This window comes from Mustela lutreola, chromosome 13 (assembly GCF_030435805.1).
Source record: "Mustela lutreola isolate mMusLut2 chromosome 13, mMusLut2.pri, whole genome shotgun sequence".
NCBI classification, from domain to species: domain Eukaryota; kingdom Metazoa; phylum Chordata; class Mammalia; order Carnivora; family Mustelidae; genus Mustela; species Mustela lutreola.
The window spans coordinates 574,683-595,854 of record NC_081302.1 but is presented as its reverse complement, the minus strand read 5'-3'; the positions used below and the strand labels follow the sequence as shown (position 1 = coordinate 595,854).

The 21,172-nt window shown below is 55.1% G+C and overlaps 1 protein-coding gene across 7 annotated transcripts in view; it reads left to right on the top strand.

Annotated features, from left to right (window-relative positions):
* Positions 1-2: 2 nt before the first annotated feature.
* The window catches only part of TMCO3 (transmembrane and coiled-coil domains 3), a 35,925-nt gene continuing 14,755 nt past the window's right edge, over positions 3-21,172 (top strand). Inside the window, exons 1-8 of one of the 7 annotated variants that reach the window (XM_059144634.1) lie at positions 4-243; positions 1,395-1,505; positions 5,705-6,225; positions 8,156-8,335; positions 9,718-9,909; positions 10,822-10,950; positions 13,920-14,012; positions 18,758-18,944. In XM_059144634.1, the coding sequence (XP_059000617.1) occupies positions 5,782-6,225; positions 8,156-8,335; positions 9,718-9,909; positions 10,822-10,950; positions 13,920-14,012; positions 18,758-18,944 (1,225 nt within the window). In that variant the 5' untranslated portion in view covers positions 4-243; positions 1,395-1,505; positions 5,705-5,781. Of the gene's footprint in view, positions 244-639; positions 756-1,394; positions 1,506-4,198; positions 4,221-5,704; positions 6,226-8,155; positions 8,336-9,717; positions 9,910-10,821; positions 10,951-13,919; positions 14,013-18,757; positions 18,945-21,172 lie in introns of those variants that run through there. The other 6 variants (XM_059144635.1, XM_059144638.1, XM_059144639.1 and 3 more) reach the window with 6 other exon arrangements.

The following is a 21,172-nucleotide window of genomic DNA, read 5'->3' as shown; positions in this document are numbered from 1 at the left end:
CGGGACTCAGGCTCCGCCCCCCGAAGCGGGCGCCCCTCCGGCCGGCGGCGTCCTCTGCGGCGGCGCTCCGGAGGGTGGTCGGACCGTCGGGACGCTCCCCGCGCAGGACCGTGTCCGGGTCCCCGCCCCGGGGCGGCCTTGCGCCCTGGAAAGGGATGCGGCTGAGGCGCGCCCCTGTCGGCTCCTCCGCTGCGGGCGCCGGAGAGCGCGGCCCAGGACGCCCGTCTGCCGGGTCGTGCCCAGGTGAGCCGCGCCTGCGGCCGGGGCGCGGGGGCCTCGAGGCTCGGTCCGCGGCGGTCTGCGCTTCCCCGGCCCCTCGGCCGCTGCTGCTCTCTGGCCCCGGGGCGCGCCCTCCGCCGGGGCCCCGCGCTCCCCCGTCCCGGGTCGCGCGCACGCCCGGCCCCCTGGGGCGTGGCCCCTTCGCGTCCCGCCGCGGTCGCCGCGCGGCTCCCAGGTTCCCGCCTCAGACCCCGCGCGGCGGCCGGAGCCCCTCGTGCGTCCCTGCGGCCCGGGATCGGGGCAGGGCGGCGACCCCCGCCGGCCGGCGGTCCCCGCGGGACCCGGAGCGGCCGTCGCGTCCCCGCGAGCGCGGGCGCCTTCCTGAAGCACTGCCCTCGGGGCTCGCCGGGTCGTGCGCCGGCTCGGCCTCGCGTCGGCGAGGGTTCGTGGGGTCGCCCCGGGGTCGGAGCGTCTTCGGGCTCCGAGCGCCCTTCTGCGACCCCGACTCGTTTCGAGCTCTGTCCTCGATCATTCCTGTAAGAGATTTTGCTCGTTGGCAGCGACAGGGCCGGCCGGGAGCGGGCAGGGGTGCGGGGAGCCGGGGCCCGGCGCGGCTGCGTCCCAGGACCCTGAGACCGTGCCCCGAGCCCCCGGGCGCCCCCGTGGCCCCGGCTGTGGAAGGAGCGCGTCCGCGGCCGGAGTAGGTCCGCGGCGAACGCGCCCTGGCGGCGGGTTTCCCTTCGCTGCCCGCCCGGGAACGCAGCCGCGGAGGTCACCGACGGCCGGAGGTGCTGCTCGGGAGGCCGTCCGTGCTGTCGGCCGAGCAGCGGCCTCCGCCGCCCCGTCCGTGGGCGCCCGGAGCTGCCGCCCGCGGACCCCGGCGGCTGCTGCCCTCGGGGAGTTGGGACCTTTCCCGTCCTGCGCGGCGCCTGGTCATGCTGCATCGGGAAGTGTCGCTGGTGTCACAGGGTGACCCCGGGTGGCTCCGGCCCCGGTCTCAGGGTCCTGGGATCCAGCCGCGCGTCCGGCTCTCTGCTCGGCGGGGACCCTGCTGCCCTCCGTCTGCTGGCGACCTCCGTGGGGGGGGAATAAATACGTGATGTCTAGAAGGAAAGAGAAGAGATTCTGATGATAAACTGTTCGCTACAAATGATCCTCGTGTTTTCCTCTTTCAGAAAAAGCCGAATGACCGCAGGGACCGGTTGACTGGACTCCCGCCTCCCCGCACTGCACTGCGCGCTCTGGGATCTCCTGCCTGTGGCTCCGGGCACTGCCTGTGGGACCAGGTCAGTACGCCCCGCGGTCAGGTCTCGGTTTCGGGGGAACTGGACGAGGCTGGTTCCTTTGCAGGGCTGTCACCCGGCTGGGGTGACCTCGGCCGGACAGTCAGCGGCCCCCTGTACTGCTGCGGTGAATGGACGAGATTCTCGGCTGTTTGATCAGGGAAATTGGAGAAGGTGGGTCCGGTAGGTCCAGAGGACGATGCGGCACCCTGCGCTGCATGTGAGCAGGAGGCTGGGAGGCAGAGCTCTGAGGTTCTCACGTTTCAGACCTCGTAGAACATTGAAGAGAATAGAGGAGCTCCCCTCCCCATCTGCCTCCCCAGCCCATTCCCCGGAGGGACTTGAGCAACCCCCAGCCTCTAGGGCTCTGTCTCACATCCATGTCTGAGGAAGTGGTCCCTCTAGTACCTGCGGTCCGTGGAGCCCAGAGTTAGGGGCGCGTGGGAGAAATCTTCAGCTCGGGTGACTCAGCTCTGACGAAGCCTGGTTTCAGACATCATGGTGCTTTGCTTTTGAGCTCTTCATCCAGTGAATGATGCAGCATTTACAAATTACTGAAGATTTTCAAGTGGAAGCGAGTAAAGTGACTTTCATACGACAGTGAATTAAAGGCATCAGAAATACTTCTAAGCAGATTTATTGGAGAGAGAGTGGTGCGTGCTGGGGGAGCGACAAGGGGGAGGGAGGGAGAGTCCAAAGCAGACTCCCCCGCCATGCGCACACCAGGCTCCGCCCCACCACCCTGAGATCCTGACCTAAGCCAGAACCAAGAGTTGGATGCTGAACCACCCAGGCACCCCTAAAGATATTGGGAGTTTTTCTTGTTTTTGATTTTTTTGAGTGGGTTTACTGGTGAATCCCTTTGCCTTTTCATCCTAAATAAATAACTCCTTATTAAGTACTTGTGTTCTTGATCAAGTAATCTCATGAATTTTAAGATAAGTTTTGGGAATTGTGTTCCGCATTCATCAAGCAAGCAAACCCATTAGAAATTTGGCTAGGCTGTGCAGATACATTGTAATTAAAGTTGAAATATGTATAAATGAAACCTTTGGGGGTGGGCCGTGTTCAAAGCACGGATTCTGGTGTTGCTCTGAACGAAAACTGGCCTTGTGTTTTACCGCAGCAGAGGCATCTTAAAAACCGTTGGCTCTGGTTGAGGGTGTTTCCTGGTTGTGGATACATTTTCCTTGTTCTGCGGCATAAATGGTGATCATTAAACATGAGGAGGGTTTAGTGGGAAAGGGTAAGCCTCTACGTTCAATTCTTAGAGTTTTACTTTGAGATAAGTATTTTGAGAGCATATACACAGTTCTAAGAACTGATACAGAGAAGTCCCCTAGGTCTTTCACCAGATATCCCCAGCGACAGCTCCTGACAAACCCTATGGTGCAAGTAGAGGGCGGCTTTGGTCCAATCCTCCCAGCGACGCAGACGGCGCGCTCTGGTGCACCCGCGTGTGCGCTCAGATCTGTGCGACTCTGTCACGCCTGGATTCCCGGGGCCACCGGCGCTGCCAAGACACAGACCATTTCCATCCACAGGGTCCCTCCGCTCCCTTCCCCGACCCCGGAGAGCCCCTGTCCGCTCTCCCCCTCCGCAGAGTGTCACTCCGCAGTGTTGTATAAAAGGAGTCATGAGGCCCGTGTGACAGGCTGTCCTCAACGCACTCTTGAGATCCACTGACTTTGGATCAGTGAATCAAGATACAGAAATTCTAGAACGCCTGGGGGGTTCGGTCGGGGAAGTGTCTGCCTTCGGCTCCCGTCATGATCTCAGGGTCGTGGGATCAAGCCCCGCTTTGGACTCCATGCTCCGTGAGGGGTCTGCTTGCCCCTCTTCTGTTCCCCCTGCTCGTGCGCCTGCATGTGCTCTCCCTCTCTCTCTCTCTCTCTCTCTGATAAATAAATACAATCTTTAAAAAAAGTATGGAAATTCTAGAAATTCATTTTAAAAACATAATAAATCCAAAGTGTATCTTTTATAATTTGAAGGTAGTATAATAAAACACTGGAGATAAAAATGTTGATTATTTACTCAAGAAAAAGCGTGTGGCAGTTTAGTAGTGCATAGGACTTGGTAGCCGCGTTTGAAGGTTAGATGAAATTGAATTTATGAAGAAGGAGTGATTTATGTTTTCGGAGTCTAAATAATTTCAGTTCCATGTTCATGATACAGATTTGTTTTGGTGGAAATACTGTATGACCACAACTAAAATTCTCCATGATTTCTCATAAAAATTAATAGCCCGTCCCGTGTCGTGGGGTAGAATCACGCTATTTAACCTCAGCAACTGGTCTGGGGAAGGAAGCAGAGATGAGCGAAGCGCGTCGGTCATGAACTGTGCGGCCGGTTATTTGCCTGCAGTTGGAATCCGTACAGGAATCGCCTTCTTAGATCTCTCAGGGAAAATGGGAAACACTGACGAGCTTTGGAAATCTCTCTCTTGGTTCTGAAAAATTCTGAAAAAGCATGCGCTTCTGAAGTAGTGATTGAATTCTTTCTGTCCCCTGGGACAATAGAAGCTTAGCCGGAAAATGAGTCATTGAAATGACAGATTAAGTACGTTGCTAGGCATTACCATGACTAATCACTTATTTACTTTTAAGGTGGTAACATTTACTTAAAGTTACATTAAAAGTGTAACCTAAAGTTGGGTGACTTAAGTGGCACGTTCTCGTGTGTCCTGCCTCGTTGGAAGGAAGTGAACTGTTGTAGGTACGTGATTTTTATGTGACCTCAGGAGCTGAGGGATTCAAAAATGTATTGAAACTGAGAAGTTTCCTGACTTTCTGGCCAGAATATAATTTTTTTTGGTGACTTGATGGGCAGGTGTCCCTCCCGTCCTCCAGTAGTGGTGTTTTCGGGTCAGCCCTCACTGAACCCCTGGGGGGCTTGTTTTTGCAGAGCTCTTGCGCTGCTTTTTCAGAAGGTCTGTTGGGTCTCCACCTTGGCTTGGCGTTCCTTTCTTGGTATCGCCAGAATTTTCCCTCCAGAAACGTCACAGTCTCGTTTTGGCTGCCTCTGATCTGTTTTGCCTGGGAAAGCAGATTACGCTAGTGAGCGGTGGGGTTCCCGGTGACACTGAGGTACAGCGGCGTGTTGGAGTCGGCAGATGCCCAGGAAGGGAGGCGACGGGCACGGGACGGAATGGCCCGTGGGATGCTGCTATGGACGATCCGTTCATACTTGTGCTTCGTTTTGTTTAAACTGTGAGGCTTGTGTAAAGGGCAGGTTTGGTTTGTTTTCTCTTCTGAGCAAGCACTTGTGCCTGGTGATCTAGTCACCAGGTTTCAGTGGTTGCTTTTTTAGGGCGTAGCTTGCTTGGCCTGTCTTGTGTTTGTTACTTTTTCCTCCTTTGTTCTCCGTTTTCCTACCTCCGAGGTGATTTCTTCTTGGTGGTCTTGCTGACACTGCTTCTTGACCACTCGCTCCCCTGGAGGACACAGCCCTGCCCTCCTGGTGTAACCGGGAAGCACCGCCGCGGTACCCACTGCTGCCCACGGCACAGCCTGTGGTGAAACTTGCGCCTGTCACGGTCGGTCCTGTCTGTGCTTCCGTGGCCAGGATCAGTGCCCTCGGGGTGCCTGGGCACTTCCTCGGGAGAGGGAGAGAAGGAGCCTACGTTTGGATCATAGAGAATGTTTGAACATTTAGTAAAGCCGTATCGATCCAGGTGTGATGGTGTTTTGTGATTTTCTTTTTCTGCATTTGACATCTGTGACTTTGGAAATTCAGCAAAATATCTAATGATTTTGGTAAGAACACAGTATGCTGGAGTAAGCTAGCAGTAGCTCAGAGGGTTTCATTCAGAAATGTGGAGCGTGTTTCCTCCACGTGATTCACAGATCTGAGGTAGCGGAAGTTGATGGCATTTTCTGGCCTTTAATATGTGGACCCTCTTAAGTCGAGTTGGGTTTTGTGTTTTGCACACAGTACGTTTAGTAGGTATATGAAGCTAAGTTTTCTCTAAAAAGAAAAATTGCCTTAAATTTGGCATAACCTTGACTCCCAGTTCTTTACCAGGCGCCGTACTTGAGTGTTCAGTTCTGTTAGGTTCAGGGATTACTGTTTATCTAGGCAAAGTAACCTCTTCAAAAAAGTGGTAGCTTTCTGGATGTAATTATTTAATACGTTTCACTCTGATCTCAGTGGGAATGAGTCGTTGTTCAACTATATGTGACAGTAAATCTCTTCTTCAGCTGAAAATGTGTGTGTAAAATGCAAGCTCACGTTGGCGGAGGCCTTGAGACCGTGCCCTGTCCTCTAAAACTGGACCATGAAGGTGCTGGAAGGAAATTACTTGTGGATGCTGCTTGCACTGCTCCGTTTGGCGGCCAGCGCTGCGGAACATGGACAGGTGGCGAAGCACGCCATCAAGTTACACCGAGGCCGGGGAGCCGCCAGCGCACAGAGGAAGCAGTGGGTCCTGGACGGTTGCAGGAAGCTCTCCGGGCTTCTTCGCCAAAAGACTGTGGTTCTTAACAAACTGAAAAGTGCGATCAGAGCGGTGGAGAAAGACAGCAGCCTGTCAGATGAAGAGAAGCTGTTTCAGGTGCACACGTTCGAGATTTTCCAAAAAGAGCTGAACGAAAGTGAAAACTCAGTGTTCCAGGCGATCCACGGCCTGCAGAGAGCCCTGCAGGGGGACTACCGGGACGTCGTGAACATGAAGGAGAGCAGCAGGCAGCGCCTGGAGGCGCTGCGAGAGGCCGCCATCAAGGTCAGTGCGGCCGCTCTGAGCCGGGGGCAGGGCCAGTGGGGGTCCGGGGAGAGGGCGGTGGCTGCTCGGGCCCCTGTTCGCAGCAGAGCGTGTGCGGGAAGTGTCCCTTCCTTGTGGGGGACATCTTAGCACAGCTCCCTTTCAGGACTTCCAGCAGTTTGTTCTGGTGCTTTTCTCTGTTCTGGAAATTCCCAGGGGATTAAAACAGTGACTATAAACCGACGTGGAAGTAAGTAGATTTGGAACCACAGTCAACATTTGAGTTTGACGGCAGTTCTTTTTAGTGTGAACGTTGGCTGTCTTTAGTATTATCTGCTGAAGATTCAAATACTAAAGTTCGTTTTCAACAATATGTGCATTTGAAATCAGCATTTTGACGAAGTGTATTTTTTTTTAAGATTTTTTTAAATTTATTTGACAGAGATCACAAGCAGACAGAGAGGCAGGCAGAGAGAGGAGGAAGCAGGCTCCCCGCTGAGCAGAGAGCCCGATGCGGGACTCGATCCCAGGACCCTGAGATCATGACCTGAGTCGAAGGCAGAGGCTTTAACCCACTGAGCCACCCAGGCGCCCCTTGACAAAGTGTATTTTTAAAACAGAGAGACGAAACCATTGCTGTGTGGGATGTGGTATTTCTGTCTGGTTTTTTAGCCGTTATTCACGCTGTCTGTTATGTCAGACACTTTAATACTGATCTTCCTTGACTCATGATGGGGTTTTGTCCCAGTAAGCCCGTCGCAAGTTGAAAATACAGCAGGTCAGAAATGCATTTAAGTCACCGAACTGCCCAGAGCTGTGGCAGTGTTCCCTGACGTGAAGCCCGCTCTACAGTGATGCGCTGAGCACGTCACGTGCTCTGTTGGGTTCTGTACTGAGCGGAAACGCACAGTGCTTGTCGTTGTGGCCGCTGTGCACCGTGTGGTGGCTGGCTGGTGGGCAGCTGTGGCCCCAGGCCGTGGCCCAGCATCGTGAGAGAGGATCCCGCTGCCTGTGGGTAGCCCAGGAAAGATCACATCAGAATGCCAGGTGCGGTTTCTACTGAGCGTGCGTCACTCACACACCAAGAGGTCAGGAGTTTACGTCCAGCCATCCTAAGTCAGAGACCATTGGTATGTGAAATACTTCATTTTCATAGAAAGCGTGTGGTATTAACATGCAGTTTGAACAGCAGAGAGGGTACAGACTATTGAATTCTCTTTACCAACGGTCTAGTTGGTAGAAACACGGTAATGGGTAGATGGCTGAGTCAGGGTCAGGGTTTTCGGCCCCCTTGACGCAGGAGCATGTGTCTTTAGCGTGTTTGACTGTATGTTGGCAACAGACCTCGATGCTCTCATCTGAACGGATGCCACTGCCTTGCCAGTGGTCCAGGACCGCAGGTGTTTCTGGAGTGCGGCCGTCCGTACGTGGTCGGCGTGGCGTCTGCGGTAGAGTCTATCCAGTGAGGGGCTCTGCGTGAGTAGATGACCTTCAGAATTTACTCCAGGGCTGTAGCATGTTCGTTGGTGTGTCCATCACATCGCTTTCCCTGACGTTTTGCTGAGCTCTTGACGTTCCAGTGATGTTGGGCGCTCGACCTTTTCTCACGGGCCGGAGCCACACACACGATTACGAGCAGATTTGGCAGCGAGAGCATGTTGGGTGGCGTTGGCCAGGCCAGGCACCCGGAGGGAAGTCCTGGCCTGGCCTATTTCTTTTTTTTTTTTTAAGATTTTATTTATTTATTTGACAGACAGAGATCACAAGCAGGCAGAGAGAGAGGAGGAAGCAGGCTCCCTGCTGAGCAGAGAGCCCGATGTGGGACTCGATCCCAGGACCCTGGGATCACGACCTGAGCCGAAGGCAGCGGCTTTAACCCACTGAGCCACCCAGGCGCCCCCTGGCCTGGCCTCTCTCTTAAACCCAGATTTCATTTCTCACCAACAAACAGGAGGAGACAGAGTATGTGGAACTTCTGGCAGCGGAAAAACATCAGGTCGAAGCTCTCAAAAACATGCAGCATCAGAACAGAAGCTTATCCATACTTGACGAAATCCTTGAGGATGTGAGAAAGGCCGCCGATCGCCTCGAGGAGGAAATAGAGGAACACGCTTTCGATGACAACAAGTCAGTGAGTAGCAGTCCAGGTCGCGGCCCTCTCCGCTCGGCTGCGTGCGGCTGAGTTTGCCGGCGCACCTGTCGCGGTGTGGACTGGAAGTGAAGACGGGACCCGAACACCTGCCGGGCTCAGAAGGAGACCGGTGTGTCACGTGGGAGTCCGCTAGATAACCCTTGACTTCGCCGTGCGTTTCTGTCAGTGCCCCACCAGTGGCTTGTCTCTGTCCCGCTTTTGCCTTCAGAGGGACTGGGACTCTGGTCTCAAGAAAGCTTGTGCTGGGACAGTCAGGTTCAGTGCGGATCTGCCCAGGGGAGCCGTCAAGTCCTTGTAGGAAGCGTATCCGACGCAGGCTCTCAGACATCTCGCTTGCTGTGACAGGTTGAGGATTCTCTGGGGAAAATGACATTAATGCCAAAAATTGGTTGTGAGTCCTGAGAAGGACGTTGAAAAGCGTGTGGTAGGAAAGCAGGTGGGAACCCCGCTCCGGGCGTGAGCATGGCGCAGGCCGCTCTCGGACATCGCCGGCCCTGGCAGGGAGGGGCGTGAGTGTCTTCTGGAGGGACGTCTTCCGTGTCTGGCCATCGGGCTGTCCCTGCCATGCCCCTCCAGTGCACTTCTGCCCCCGGCACCTTGGGTCTGTGCGACCCTGCAGACAAGGGCTCAGCCCAGCCCTTCCCCCATTTCAGAGGTCCGTCACGGGTTCCAGGTTTTCACCTTGGAGGTCCCACAGCCCTCTCCTCGGGCTCCCAGAGCCCAGGAAAACAGTGTCTTTGCTGGGTGACGGTGGCACTGTGAAGGACGCAGCTGAGGAACAGCCAGGTGTTAGGGGTGAAGAGTGGATGCCACTCGCCCGCTCGCCGGGGCGGCTCCCTCCTCCCAGTCGGATGCTCTCCGAGCCCCCACGTCAGGGTTTACTGGGAGCCGCCCCGTGTGGGCCTGTGATGAGCTCAGTCTCTCGCTCCTTTCCCTCCTGCAGCCCTGTCCTGTGGGGATCTAGTGGCTTCCTAAAAATGACCCCACTGCCCTGAGCTAGGTGAGGCTACGGAGCACCCGCGAGGTGCTCCTGTTTCTCCTCACACGTAGGAAATCACGTGGGTTGTGGGCACGGTCGTCCAGGAAGGGGGCTGAGCACCAAATGCCAGTTTGTTGGTACAGGTGTACCCTGAGTCAGGTAGAGCAGGTGTCTGGAAGCCGTAGAAACCCTAAACACTTGCAGCCTCAAATCATCTGTACTTGAAGTGATTTTCCGCACATGTGTTCACGAGCACGTGTCCGTGTTTCATCACACGACGGAATACTCGAGACGTTTCCTGTCACTTCTCTATGGAACTTTTGCTCTAAAAGTTGAGACCCTTTCCTTGTTTCCAGTGACACGGTGTTGATTATCCTCGCAGGTGAAAGGGGTCAATTTTGAGGCGGTGCTCAGAGTGGAGGAAGACGAGGCTAATCCCAAGCAGAACCTCACAAAGCGGGAAGCGGAGGATGACTTGGGCCTCAGCATGCTGATCGACTCCCAGAACAACCGGTACATCCTGACCAAACCCAGAGACGCCACCATCCCACGCGCAGATCACCACTTTCTGAAGGTCGTCTGTCTGTCTTCTCCCCTCTCACAACCCCACTCCTCCTTCCCGCTTCCTGGTGTTCCCGTGAAGTGCGACGGAGCTTTGTTTCCCGAGTGTCACCATAGGATGCACGACCTTCCTCCCCACAGAGACTTCACTGGCGTTCCATGTTTTCTGTGACTTGAAGCAGCTTCTCTTCATCTTTATTTTTTTCCCAAAAGAATAAGAGAATAAGGCATTTTAATATTTAAAATGAAAATTAATTTTTCTTTTGGGAATTTGGGAGTCTGTGAAGTCAGGAGCTACTCTGATGGGCTCCAGCTCGGCCCTGAGAGGGAGCATTGGGATGAGGCCTGGAGGCTGCGGCTCCGGCGCTGTGGGCGGCTTCGTGTAGACGTGGGTGCGGGGTGAGGTCCGGCTCCCCCAGAGGTGACAGGCATTGTAGACTGAGCTGGACTCACGTCTGTGCCCTCTGGGGCAGCCAGTGGGGTAAAGAAGAGACGGGATTATGGGAAGATCTGCAGCTGACAGTGCTGTGGGTGGACATCGCTGCTTGGGCTTGGACCAGCGAGGGTGACCGGTTAGGAGTGACTGGCGCAGTCTGCTCAGGGAAGGCTGTTGGGCTCCGGACACCCCGCTGGGTCTCCAGCGGCCTCGCAGGTGCCGGATCCGTGCTGCTCTTCAGGAGGATGGCAGCACCCACTGAGAGGAAGGTCCCTGACCCCCAAGGAGTGCTGGGAGTGGCTGACGCCTGGGGTGGGGGGGCTCAAACCTGGAAAGTCCGCCCAGCTGTCACCTGCCTTCGCTGCCGCCAAGGGAGACTGGGAGGGGCCGGCTCCGCAGGGCGCCTGCTTTCTCGGCCGCCAGCCCCTTCTTGTCCTGCCCACCATTATCTCAAGTGTCTGTGTCTGTTTTTTGTTTCTTCCCCTCCAGGACATCGTTACCATAGGAATGCTGTCTTTACCTTGTGGCTGGCTGTGCACAACAATAGGGCTGCCTACGATGTTCGGTTATATCATTTGTGGTGTGCTTCTGGGGCCTTCGGGACTGAACAGTATTAAGGTAAGAGCAGAGTCTAACTGTGTAGTATCCTTTAACAGAACACCGAAGAAGCGTGGACTAAAGGGTTTTGACGTTTTGAACTTGAATTAATAAAGATAGCAGTTTCTTATCAACCATGTTGAAGAAGATGCTCTATAAAATAGTTTCATAAGAAATTTCTAAACCATAAGGAAGTAATTTTGTTCATTAGTGAATGGATGACTTGACTAGAGAAAAAATCCTGTTACAGGTCTTTAAATTTTATTAGTTTCAGAATTTGTGTCCAGTAATAGTATGAATTATATCATTCAGACACTGAAAACAACTCAAAATGCTGGATTCAATACGTAATTCAAATATTTGTACCATATGGTGAAGCTGGTAAAGTAGTGACAAATTAACAAGCCAAATGTGGGGTGTTGTGAGAGCCCCGGGAGACTGTGAGTGCTGGGGTAGAGGCGGCTGTTGCTGAGGCTGTAGCAGAGGCTGTGGCAGTAGAGGCTGTTGTAGCAGGGGCTGTGGCAGTAGAGGCTGTGAGCTTCAGCCTGTGTCGCCGGCACTCTGTGGACTCCCGAGTGTGCCGTCTAGATACACACAGTTCAGACAAAAGGAACAGAGAATGCCCAGAAGGAGTGTCATGTGTCCCGCACGGAAGGAGCGTATGGGGTGGTAAGGAATGGGCAGAGCCCTCAGGAGGAGCACAGGGGCAGGCAGGCAGGGAGAGGTGTGGACACTCCACTAGTGGCCTGTCCCCTGCGGCTAATGGACACACCCTGCCGGGCAGGTGTGCTGCAGCTTCTCTAGACCAGACAACAGTAGAAGATGTGAAAAAAGTCCTCATCCCCAAGTAATCTTAACAGTGGGTCTCATTGGCAGGGGCATGGGGGCTGTGCTCGGGCTCAAAGCCCAGGACCTTCATGGCAGGTACTCTCATGGCCTGGGCTCAGCGTGGCAGGGTGGCATGTGGGAAGAATGATTTTGAGTTTGTTTGTTTTTTTTTAAGATTTGTATATTAGAGGGGCACCTGGGTGGCTCAGTGGGTTAAGCCTCTGCCTTCGGCTCAGGTCATGATTGCAGGGTCCTGGGATCGAGCCCCGCATCAGGCTCCCTGCTCAGTGGGGAGTCTGCTTCCCCTCGCCTCCGCCAGCCTCTCTGCCTTCTTGTGATGTTTCTCTCTCTCTGTCAAATAGATAAATAAAATCTTAAAAAAAAAAAAAGAGTTATGTATTAGAGAGGGCACCGTGGAGTGGGGGCGGCGGCAGAAGGAGTAAAGCTGACTTTCCACTGAGTGCAAAGCCCGATCTGTGAGATCGTGACTAAGCCTAATGGTGACTTGAGCCAAAACCAAGAGTTGGACACTCCACTGACTGAACCAGCCGGCGCCCCTGGAAAGAATGGTTTTAATTCAGTTTTCAGAATAGGGAATCTCCATGTGTTGGAGAACAAAATGGTGTGGGTAAAAAAAAAAAAAAAATTATTTGTAAATGAAAAATCTCTTCCTGCCCTGGTCCTATCCCTCCCTCTCAGAGTTTTTACAAACGATAGCAAATACAGATGCATTTCTTTTAATGTTTTCTTCATAGCAAGGATTGCTTGTAAGACTTGAGCCTAAATAGTAAGTAAAGGCTAAGTAAGGTGAAAACTACATTGGAAGCTACAAATGCTACAGTTCCTAACAAACGTGCTGTACTTTGGGAAACAGTGTCATTACAGTAGACCAGGGGGAAGACCCGGGGCGAACCAGTCAGAAGTGGGAGGCGGTTCACGGAAGAAGTGTGATGGTGCCGAGTATTTGTCTTTTAATAGTAGGAAGTTGATAAGCTTGTGCTCGTTATGGGTAGAAGAACAGGTTTAAGTGTGTTAATCTGAAGCCATAGGTTACAGCTTTGTTTTAAAAAGGGAGGAAAAGTAAAAGCAGTAAGGAAAAGCCAGAAGACGAAGGAGTGGGAGCAGAAATCAGTTACCACGATGAGTAGAAGTGAAATCAGCTTCCCTACCGAAAGATACAAGTTTCTGGTGGTGTCAGGAAAAATGTACCATAAGCAGGATTCGGTGAAACTGAGTAAGAAAGTTGAAGAGAAAGCAGAGAGACGGCAGCGGGAGAGAGGGTGGGGCGCGTCCTGTCCGTGGCTGGCGGACGCGTGGTGTGCGCAACCTTGCGCGGAGGCTCAGGGTGCGTGTAGACGCGGGGAGGCCTGTGCTTTGCTTTCAGACGTCTGGTTTGTAGCTCCACCGGCAACCACCGGTGTAAGGGATGTAGGTGGTGTCGAGTAGAGCAGGCAGGAAAACATTCTCGGCTACCATGTGTCGTCCTAGAAAGCTAATCGCAGATGGAAAACCAGAACAAACACGGAACACAGGAACACGATATCTCGAAACCTGTGGGACGTGGCCAGCTGTGGCGCCCCGGGGAAAGTAAGGCCACGTAGTCGTGTGCAGAGGCGCGTGAGAGCAGGCCCTTGGGGCTCGGTGCCGCGCCACCCTCCAGGGAGAGCGCAGGCAGAAATGGAGAGAGCAGCAGCGGCTCCTGAGCCTGGAAACGGGATTCGTGAGCCAGTTCTTAGGAAGAAAGATACGAGTCTTTCCCTAGTCGAGGAAATGGAAAAGAACAGTGCAGTCAGGAAGGTCAGGTCATCTCGGGCGCGGACCACACTCAAAGTCGGTTTAAAACACGTGCTGTGTGGGGCACCTGGGTGGCTCAGTGGGTTAAAGCCTCTTCGGCTCAGGTCATGATCTCAGGGTCCTGGGATTGAGCCCCACATCAGGCTCTCTGCTCAGCCAGGAGCCTGCTTCCCCCTCTCTCTCTGCCTGCTTGTGATCTTTCTCTCTCTGTCAAATAAATAAAATCTTAAAAAAATAAATAAAAATAAAAAACACCCTGTGCTTTGTAGGGATGGTCCCACTGGCTATGTTAGCATCAGCTTATTCTATGACACATACTTCCCATGTGAAATACATCAGATTGTGTGGTTTTACCATTGTGTTTGCAGTCTGTTGTGCAGGTGGAGACCTTGGGAGAGGTCGGTGTGTTCTTTACTCTGTTCCTCGTTGGCCTGGAGTTCTCCCCGGAAAGGCTGAGAAAGGTAATGGCTTCATCAGGCTGTGACGTTGCCCCCAATTTAATCCTCGTACGGTTTCAGTTTGTTGCCTTTCAGTGTGGGTTCATGATTGGGTTAGCACATTAAACTCTTTTTTAGAGACTTATTTTATTTTGACACACAGAGAGAAAGGTCACAAGCAGGGGAGCAGCCCAGGGAGAGAGAGAAGCAGGCTGAGCAGAGAGCCCGAGAGGGGGCTGGATCCCAGGACCCTGCGATCCTGACCCAAGCCGAAGGCAGATGCTTGACCAACTGATTCACCTGGGCACTCCTGAAATTAAACATTTTAGGGTAGGTTTTAGTTTGATACTATTCAGAAAGATAAAAAATGCTAGAAGAGGTGAAAAATTAAATGCATAAAAATTAGCTTCTGTGGGGCACCTGGGTGGCTCAGTGGGTTAAAGCCTCTGCCTTCGGCTCAGGTCATGATCTCAGGGTCCTGGGATCGAGCCCCGCATTGGGCTCTCTGCTCAGCAGGGAGCTTGCTTCCTCCTCTCTCTCTGCCTGCCTCTGCCTACTTGTAATCTCTGTTTGTCAAATAAAGAAATAAAATCTTAAAAAAAAATTAGCTTCCGTTTGGCTGATTTCATAAACAGCCTGAGAAGTGACGTGTTTGAGATCACATAATGGGGTCCTTCCAAAAAGGTCAGACACTGCTCGAGGCTGAACTGCCACAAGCATCAGATGTTCAGTGTGTGACCCTAGAAGAAGGTCTTCAATTCCTAAACGAGTGGCAAACTGTGATCCCTGTAAAGTGCCAGTACCTGTAAGGCCGGTCGCCACTGGGACTGAGCGTGTGTGGAAACATGAAAACCGGGAAGCGCGTTGGCCCTGAGCTCCGGGGGCCGCCAGGACGGAGAGGGGAAGGCAGCTAATGAGAAGCTCCTCCCTCGCAGAGGAAGAAAGCAGCCCGCTACGGAGGGAGGGGACAGAGGGGCCGGCAGGCCACTGCAGTGCCCGAGGACCCCATGCCAGGCCTGCCCAGCAGGGTGACTGATGAGCCTTAACGTGCTGGTGCAAATGCTGCCTCTCCGTCCAAGGGAAAGATTCAAGCACAAGTTTTTGGAAATGTGAACCCACACGAGGTGTCAGGCTCCACATTGTGGCCATTGTGTTTCTGTGTCAGCCTTGGTTCATCCTGTCCCTCTCTGACCTCTCGTTTCTCCGCTGTCTTGTTTTCCCTGGGGAAAGCTCCGCTGGCCCGTCCTCCGGTCGCTTCCTCTAATGTGCTTCTCGAGACGCGCCTTCTTGCGGCCTGTTCCGGGTCACGGTAGCACTTTCTCCAGGTGTCTCGTGTCTGTGTGCTTCTGGCTTGACCTGCGCAGTGGACGTCCCAGATGCGGTGCTGTGAGGACAGTGGCACGCCCCACCCCCCCACTGTATTGATGGGTGCGTTGTGTGGCCGCGGCCTGGCGGGGACCGGCTGGGTCTGCAAGGAGCCGGGGTTCCATGGGCAGGAAGGGTCTCCTCACGGCCGTCCCGCTCGGCGCTCGCGTGGCTTCTGCGGCTCCGGGTGTGCGGTCGAGAGCAGCTGGTGGCGAACAGTGTGGTTCTGGAGGTTTGGGACAGAGGGGCGGAGCCTGGCCGTCTCCGTGCAGGACCACGTGCCTTGGACCTCAGTGTCCTCCTGCGCGGTCAGGGGTTTGAAAAATTCATTTGTTCGGGCTCTCCGTTTTCATAGTTTCTGGCTTTCACCACGATAGCGTCTGCTGTTAGCCACCTGCGGCGGCACGTGGACATGGCTGGGCGCAGCCCGGAGCCGCACGCCCTCGGCAGCGTGGCTGGCCTGCAGCGCGCCGGGTTTACCATCACACTGGGCCGGGCGCCCCGGGGAGGGCTCTGGAGGAAGAGGTGGGAGCGTCCGGTCGTCGTGGGATGTGGTGTGAGAAGTGGGAGGGCACGGGGACGGGCCCGGCCCCTGTGTGGGGACCTTGTCTAGGGGCAGCCAGGGCTCTCTCACACGAAGCCCCGCTTGGCGGCCGCCCGCAACGGGCTTGCAGGTTTCTCTCTGCCTAGTAAAGGACGCTGTCAAGTGACCCGTTTGTTTGCTTTCCTGTTCTGCGGAGGAAGTCACGGGCGTAGCTCCAGGGCAGCCCGAGGTAGCCAGCACGTCTCAGGTCACCCAAGTGCCCTGTCAGGGTGCGAAATCGTTCAGTAGGTTTTTGAAAGAATGGCTGGAAGGCCCCCTTAGGTCTCCTGTGAAACCACCTGAAAGTCTGATTAGAAGCTGTTGCAGGCACCGAGGCCTGGGAACGTCTTCGTAGTTGTCGCTGAGCAAAGCTGCGGTCTTTGTCTCCTGACCGCGTGGCCGGTCAAGTGTCTGCGTCCCTGCCTGGCCGTGTCCTGGCTCCCTTCCCGCTGGCTCGGCCTTCAGTGTGCGGCTCCCCACCTGTCTCCCACGCCGGCCATTCCGTCTCTGTGTGCGAGCCGCGTCTTCTCCGTTTTTCCTCCGAATCTGTCCCCTTGGTAGACCCTTGTTCCAGACGCTGGTGGCTGCTGAGTGTGAGGCCGTGTGCTCAGCTGTGTAGCCCTGCTCTGTGGGCCTCCTCTCTTGGGATTTCAGAAGCATGTGTGGGTTGTGGACAGAGACATGAAAACGGAGCTCGAGGGGGTGTGTGTCTGCGGTGCAGATGTGCGGGGAGTCGCCTGGGGACCCTGCGGCGTCGCCAGCTCTGATATGTGCGGCCTGAGGGCCTGTGTGTGGGAGCGCAGGGCGGTCCAAATGCTCTGTGTGCAGCAGGGGTCCTCTGTGGGCACTGCTCACGTTCCCACAGTCCCCGCTCACCGTGCTTCTTGGGCAGATGGATACCCATCCTCCGGACCAAAGTGTGGTAGTGACCTCAGAAATCATTAGCCCGGCCTTCGTCTGCAGATGGACGACGCAGGGTAGAGACGATTCCCTCCCCCGGGTGCGCAGCCAGCTGGCTGGCCGGGACAGAGTCAAGCCTGAGCTCCGGGCTCCACTGCAGGCAGGAATATCCCTGCCACTTACAGGGGGGCTGCCTGAAACTGGGAGCGCTGGGGCGCCTGGGGGCCTCTGTCGGTGAAGCCGCTGCCTTCGGCTCGGGCGTGATCCCAGGGTCGTGAGATGGAGTCCCGCGTTGGGTTCCCTGCTCGGTGGGGGGTCTGCTTCTCCCCCTCGCTCCCACTCATGCTGTCTCTCGCTAGCTCCATCTCTCTCAAATAAATACAATATTTAAAAAAAACAACTTGGAGGGCGCCTGGGTGGCTCAGTGGGTTAAGCCGCTGCCTTCGGCTCAGGTCATGATCTCAGGGTCCTGGGATCGAGTCCCACATCGGGCTCTCTGCTCAGCAGGGAGCCTGTTTCCCTCTCTCTCTCTCTCTGCCTGCCTCTCCATCTACTTGTGATTTCTCTCTGTCAAATAAATAAATAAAAAATCTTTAAAAAAAAAAAAAAATAAAATAAAAAAATAAAAAAAACAACTTGGAAATCTTACAGTCCAGCACGCCAGCCTCCCCAGGAGCTGTGGCTAGCTCTGCAGGTGCGCCCGGGCTGTCCCACCGCTCCTGGCTGTGACAGGAAGGGGGAGAGCTGTTGGGAGGCCATTAGCTAGGACAGCGATCACCACTGCCAGGGGCAGGATAAGTAGGGAGTGTGGCGTCCGGACCTTGGAGAGGCAGCCTCAGGGGCTAAGCATTCTCTGGGCGGGCCAGAGCCACGTGGCAGAGAGCTGACTGGCTCTGTGTTCAGGGCTGAAGCCCAGTTCTTTTGCCTCCATCAGTCTCCCACCATTTGACTTGGGCTCCACGGTGCCAGGAGGCTCTTACAGTTCGTTCGGGAAGTTGGAATCTGTGGCGGACAAGCAGGCTGCCGGTTGCGGCCGTGGGAAGAGCCGTGGTAGGAGGTCCGTGCCCAGCCTCAGGAAGAGCCTCCCGGCTGGGAGATGGTGCTGTGATTTTGAGGGAAGTGCGGCTTCTTGTCAGGAAGCAGAGCAGCGGAGGACAAGGCCACATCCTTCAGATCCCCAAAAGGGGAACAGTGTGTTCACACAGACGAGGCTGGCCGGCCCGTGGGGTCTCGGGCGTTGGCTTCAGAGCCTCTGTGCTGAGCCCCTCTGCCCCTCTTCCGGGCCCCCTTGTGCCCTTGCCCGAGGGCCTGGGTGCGGGAGGGCTTGAGAGGGTGTGGGGCGAGAAGAAAATGAGCAGGTGCTGTCCAGTAGGATAGGATGGGTTTCAGGATGATGATTTTTGTCCGTATTTACCGTTCCTGTTGGCGTCAATGTCAGATCCCCTTTACTACTGTGTCTCCTCCACGCAGCTGAAAACCCGAGAGTTTGACTCAAACCTGATTTCTCCCACAGTTTCCATCATGTCTAACAGCGCTAGGGGAACACCGAGGTACTCGTCAGTGTTGGGGTACTGAGCCGAGCTGGCTTCCTTGGGACTCATGTTTCCATGCAGGGAGCGGGGGGGGGGGGGGGGGTGGTGCTGTCCACGTGGCGACGCGCTGAGAGGGTTAGTGATATGTGCACAGACTCGTATCACACGGAGCGAGGCGTGTTTCGTCCCTGTGACAGCAGTGAGCAGTCGGGAAGCCGACAGGAGTGGCCAGTGTTTTTACTGTGTTCAGATCGTGACTTTGGGTATGGGACTGATGACGTGTTTAGGGCACAGCCCCTCCCTGAACAGCCGAGGCCCGTGGCCAAGCAGCGCGTGTGTGCTCCGCACGTCGTCACTAAACGTGTGTAAATGGACGTGTTCTCTTCCAGGTGTGGAAGATTGCCTTCCAGGGACCATGTTACATGACGCTGTTGATGATCGCCTTCGGCTTGTTCTGGGGACACCTGCTGCAGATCAGACCCACCCAGAGCGTCTTCGTCTCGACTTGCTTGTCCTTGTCCAGCACACCGCTGGTGTCCAGATTCCTCATGGGCAGTGCCCGGGGCGAGAAAGAAGGTAGGTGGGGCCGGGCTGTAAGTATATGTTGGAGCACCCGGTGGGTCGTTGCCTCGGATTCACTCCGAAGGCCTAGCTCATAGGCCTAGAGTCCTAGCTCTGCCCTGTCGAGGGGCGCTCCTGGCAGTCATGGTGTTCAGCGTTTCCAGTCTCCACTGGACTGAGAAAGCGGCATTTCCGTGCTTGTCCATTTAGGATAGTCTGAGGACCACGGTTAAGAGAAACAAATCCATGTCGGAAAATGAAAATCAGTGGCTTAGGAGGTGAGCGTGCCGCAGCCGAGCCGAACCCACGCCCGGTCAGCGCTGCGCTCGTGTGGGGTCGCCACGCATGTCTGGGACCTGCGGCCTGAAACAGTGGCTCTCGGACATCATGCCTCATGCTCGTCCTGCTGGGCCTCGGGGCTCACGCGTTTCTGTGACAGTGGTGGCCGAAGGCAGCAGCTTTGGCTCCGTGCGTGAGACACTGGCCTCTGATGGTTACTGGACGTGGTGAGGCCAGACCGGCCCAGAAGCTGAGGGATGAACGTTCCAGCTTGTCTTACGGCGGCACAGCCCGGCTTCAACCGCACCGCCATTTTGTACATCATGTGAACTCGTTACGGTGACGTTCACTGGTTTTGTTTTGTAAAAGTAAAAAAAAAAAAAATAGTTACAACGTGCTAGTAACTTTACACTGATATGTGCCTGCACCAGCACAGCAGTGAGAGGGAAATAAGAAAGAGGAAAACTAGAGCTGTGGGGCTGGCTTCTCTGGTAAGACCCGCCTCACCGTACACGGAATTGGTTGGGGGCTACGGGCTCCTGGTCACCTGCGGCCACACACAACACCCCACTGCCTGACACCGGGGGTTTTCCCACCGGAGGCTGGGAAACATGCATAGTCCCGTGTCTGCTGCTGCTTCGTGAGCCAGCGGGTCATGGACACAGCCTCCTGGCTTGGAACTGGACTAGTTGGTGGTCTCGTCTGCGGAGGCCCCATGTCCCCATAGCCCCGTGATTAGGACCACCCCTCACAAGACCCACGTGACAGTGGTGAAGTGGGCGGATGAAAACAACGTGCATCAGGGCCCGCACGCCGGGTGCCGGTGTGTGTGAGGCTGTCGCCAGCCAGGAGAGACCCGGGACAGCCGGAGTCAGGATGCGGTCAGGTCTCCTAACCCTGTAAGCTGAGCATGCTGGAGGCAGACGTAAGGGAAGGAGTTGCACCTGTTCAGTTCGCACAAAGACAGGACACAGTGTGGACAGAAGACGTAGAAAAGAAAGCCACGAGATGAGGCGGGGAGAAGCGCTAAGAGGCTCAGGATGGATCCGGTAGTGGTCCAGGAAGCACAGAGAGGAGGAAACCGCCGTCAGCGTTCAGACTTGGACAGCTGTGGGAGCTTGAACGTCGCGCTCCAGAACCGAGCAGGAAACAGGAGGATGAATGTGCTCTTGGCACGTTCCAGTACAAGAGCAGAGCTCCAGGGACCAAGGGGGAGGGCTTGACGCCTGCCCAAGAACACAGGTGACCCGCACACCTCCTCCACGCCCGGTGGTCATGCCCATCAGAGCTGTCACCGAGGAGCCGGTGGCAGGGAAGTTGTCGTCAGACACGCACAGGCTCCAGGGCGTGGCGGCCCGTCCCTCCCTGCACTGAGCGCCGGGCGAGGAGGGCAGAGGAGCACAGTCCCGCGTGTTTCTGGGCTCGCAGATTTCGTTCGCCTCCCCCAGAGCGTGCCCCCTCTGTTTTATGTAGGGGCTGTCAGGAGGCAGGCTTTCTCACCTTGTAGAAGGCCGGCCTGGAGCTCTGAGCTGTGGGAACGGGGGTGCTGCCCGGGTTGCAGGTTTGGGAGGCGGGTGGACATACCAACAGACTGGGGCTTTGTGGATGTTTATAATTAAGCTCACAGGCTCACACGCAGTACCTGCAGGGCCCGTAGAAAATGTCATTTGGGGGAAGAAAAGCATTGACTTACAATGGCCACGAAAAATACATCTTTTCAGAGATTTATTCCCAAGTTATTTTTCGTGGCCATAACTTGGGAATAAATCTCTGAAAAGATGTGTGTGTGACCTTTGAGGACAAAAGTATTAAATGTTACTGAAGAGAGAGCCTGTGCTCATGAGAAGACTTGATACATAAAGACGTTGCTACTCCCAAATTTATAAACTCCCGTCTACCTCAGTGAAAATCTGGCAGGTTTTTTCTTGAAACTTGGTGAGCTGAGCCTACAGTTTATTTATTAA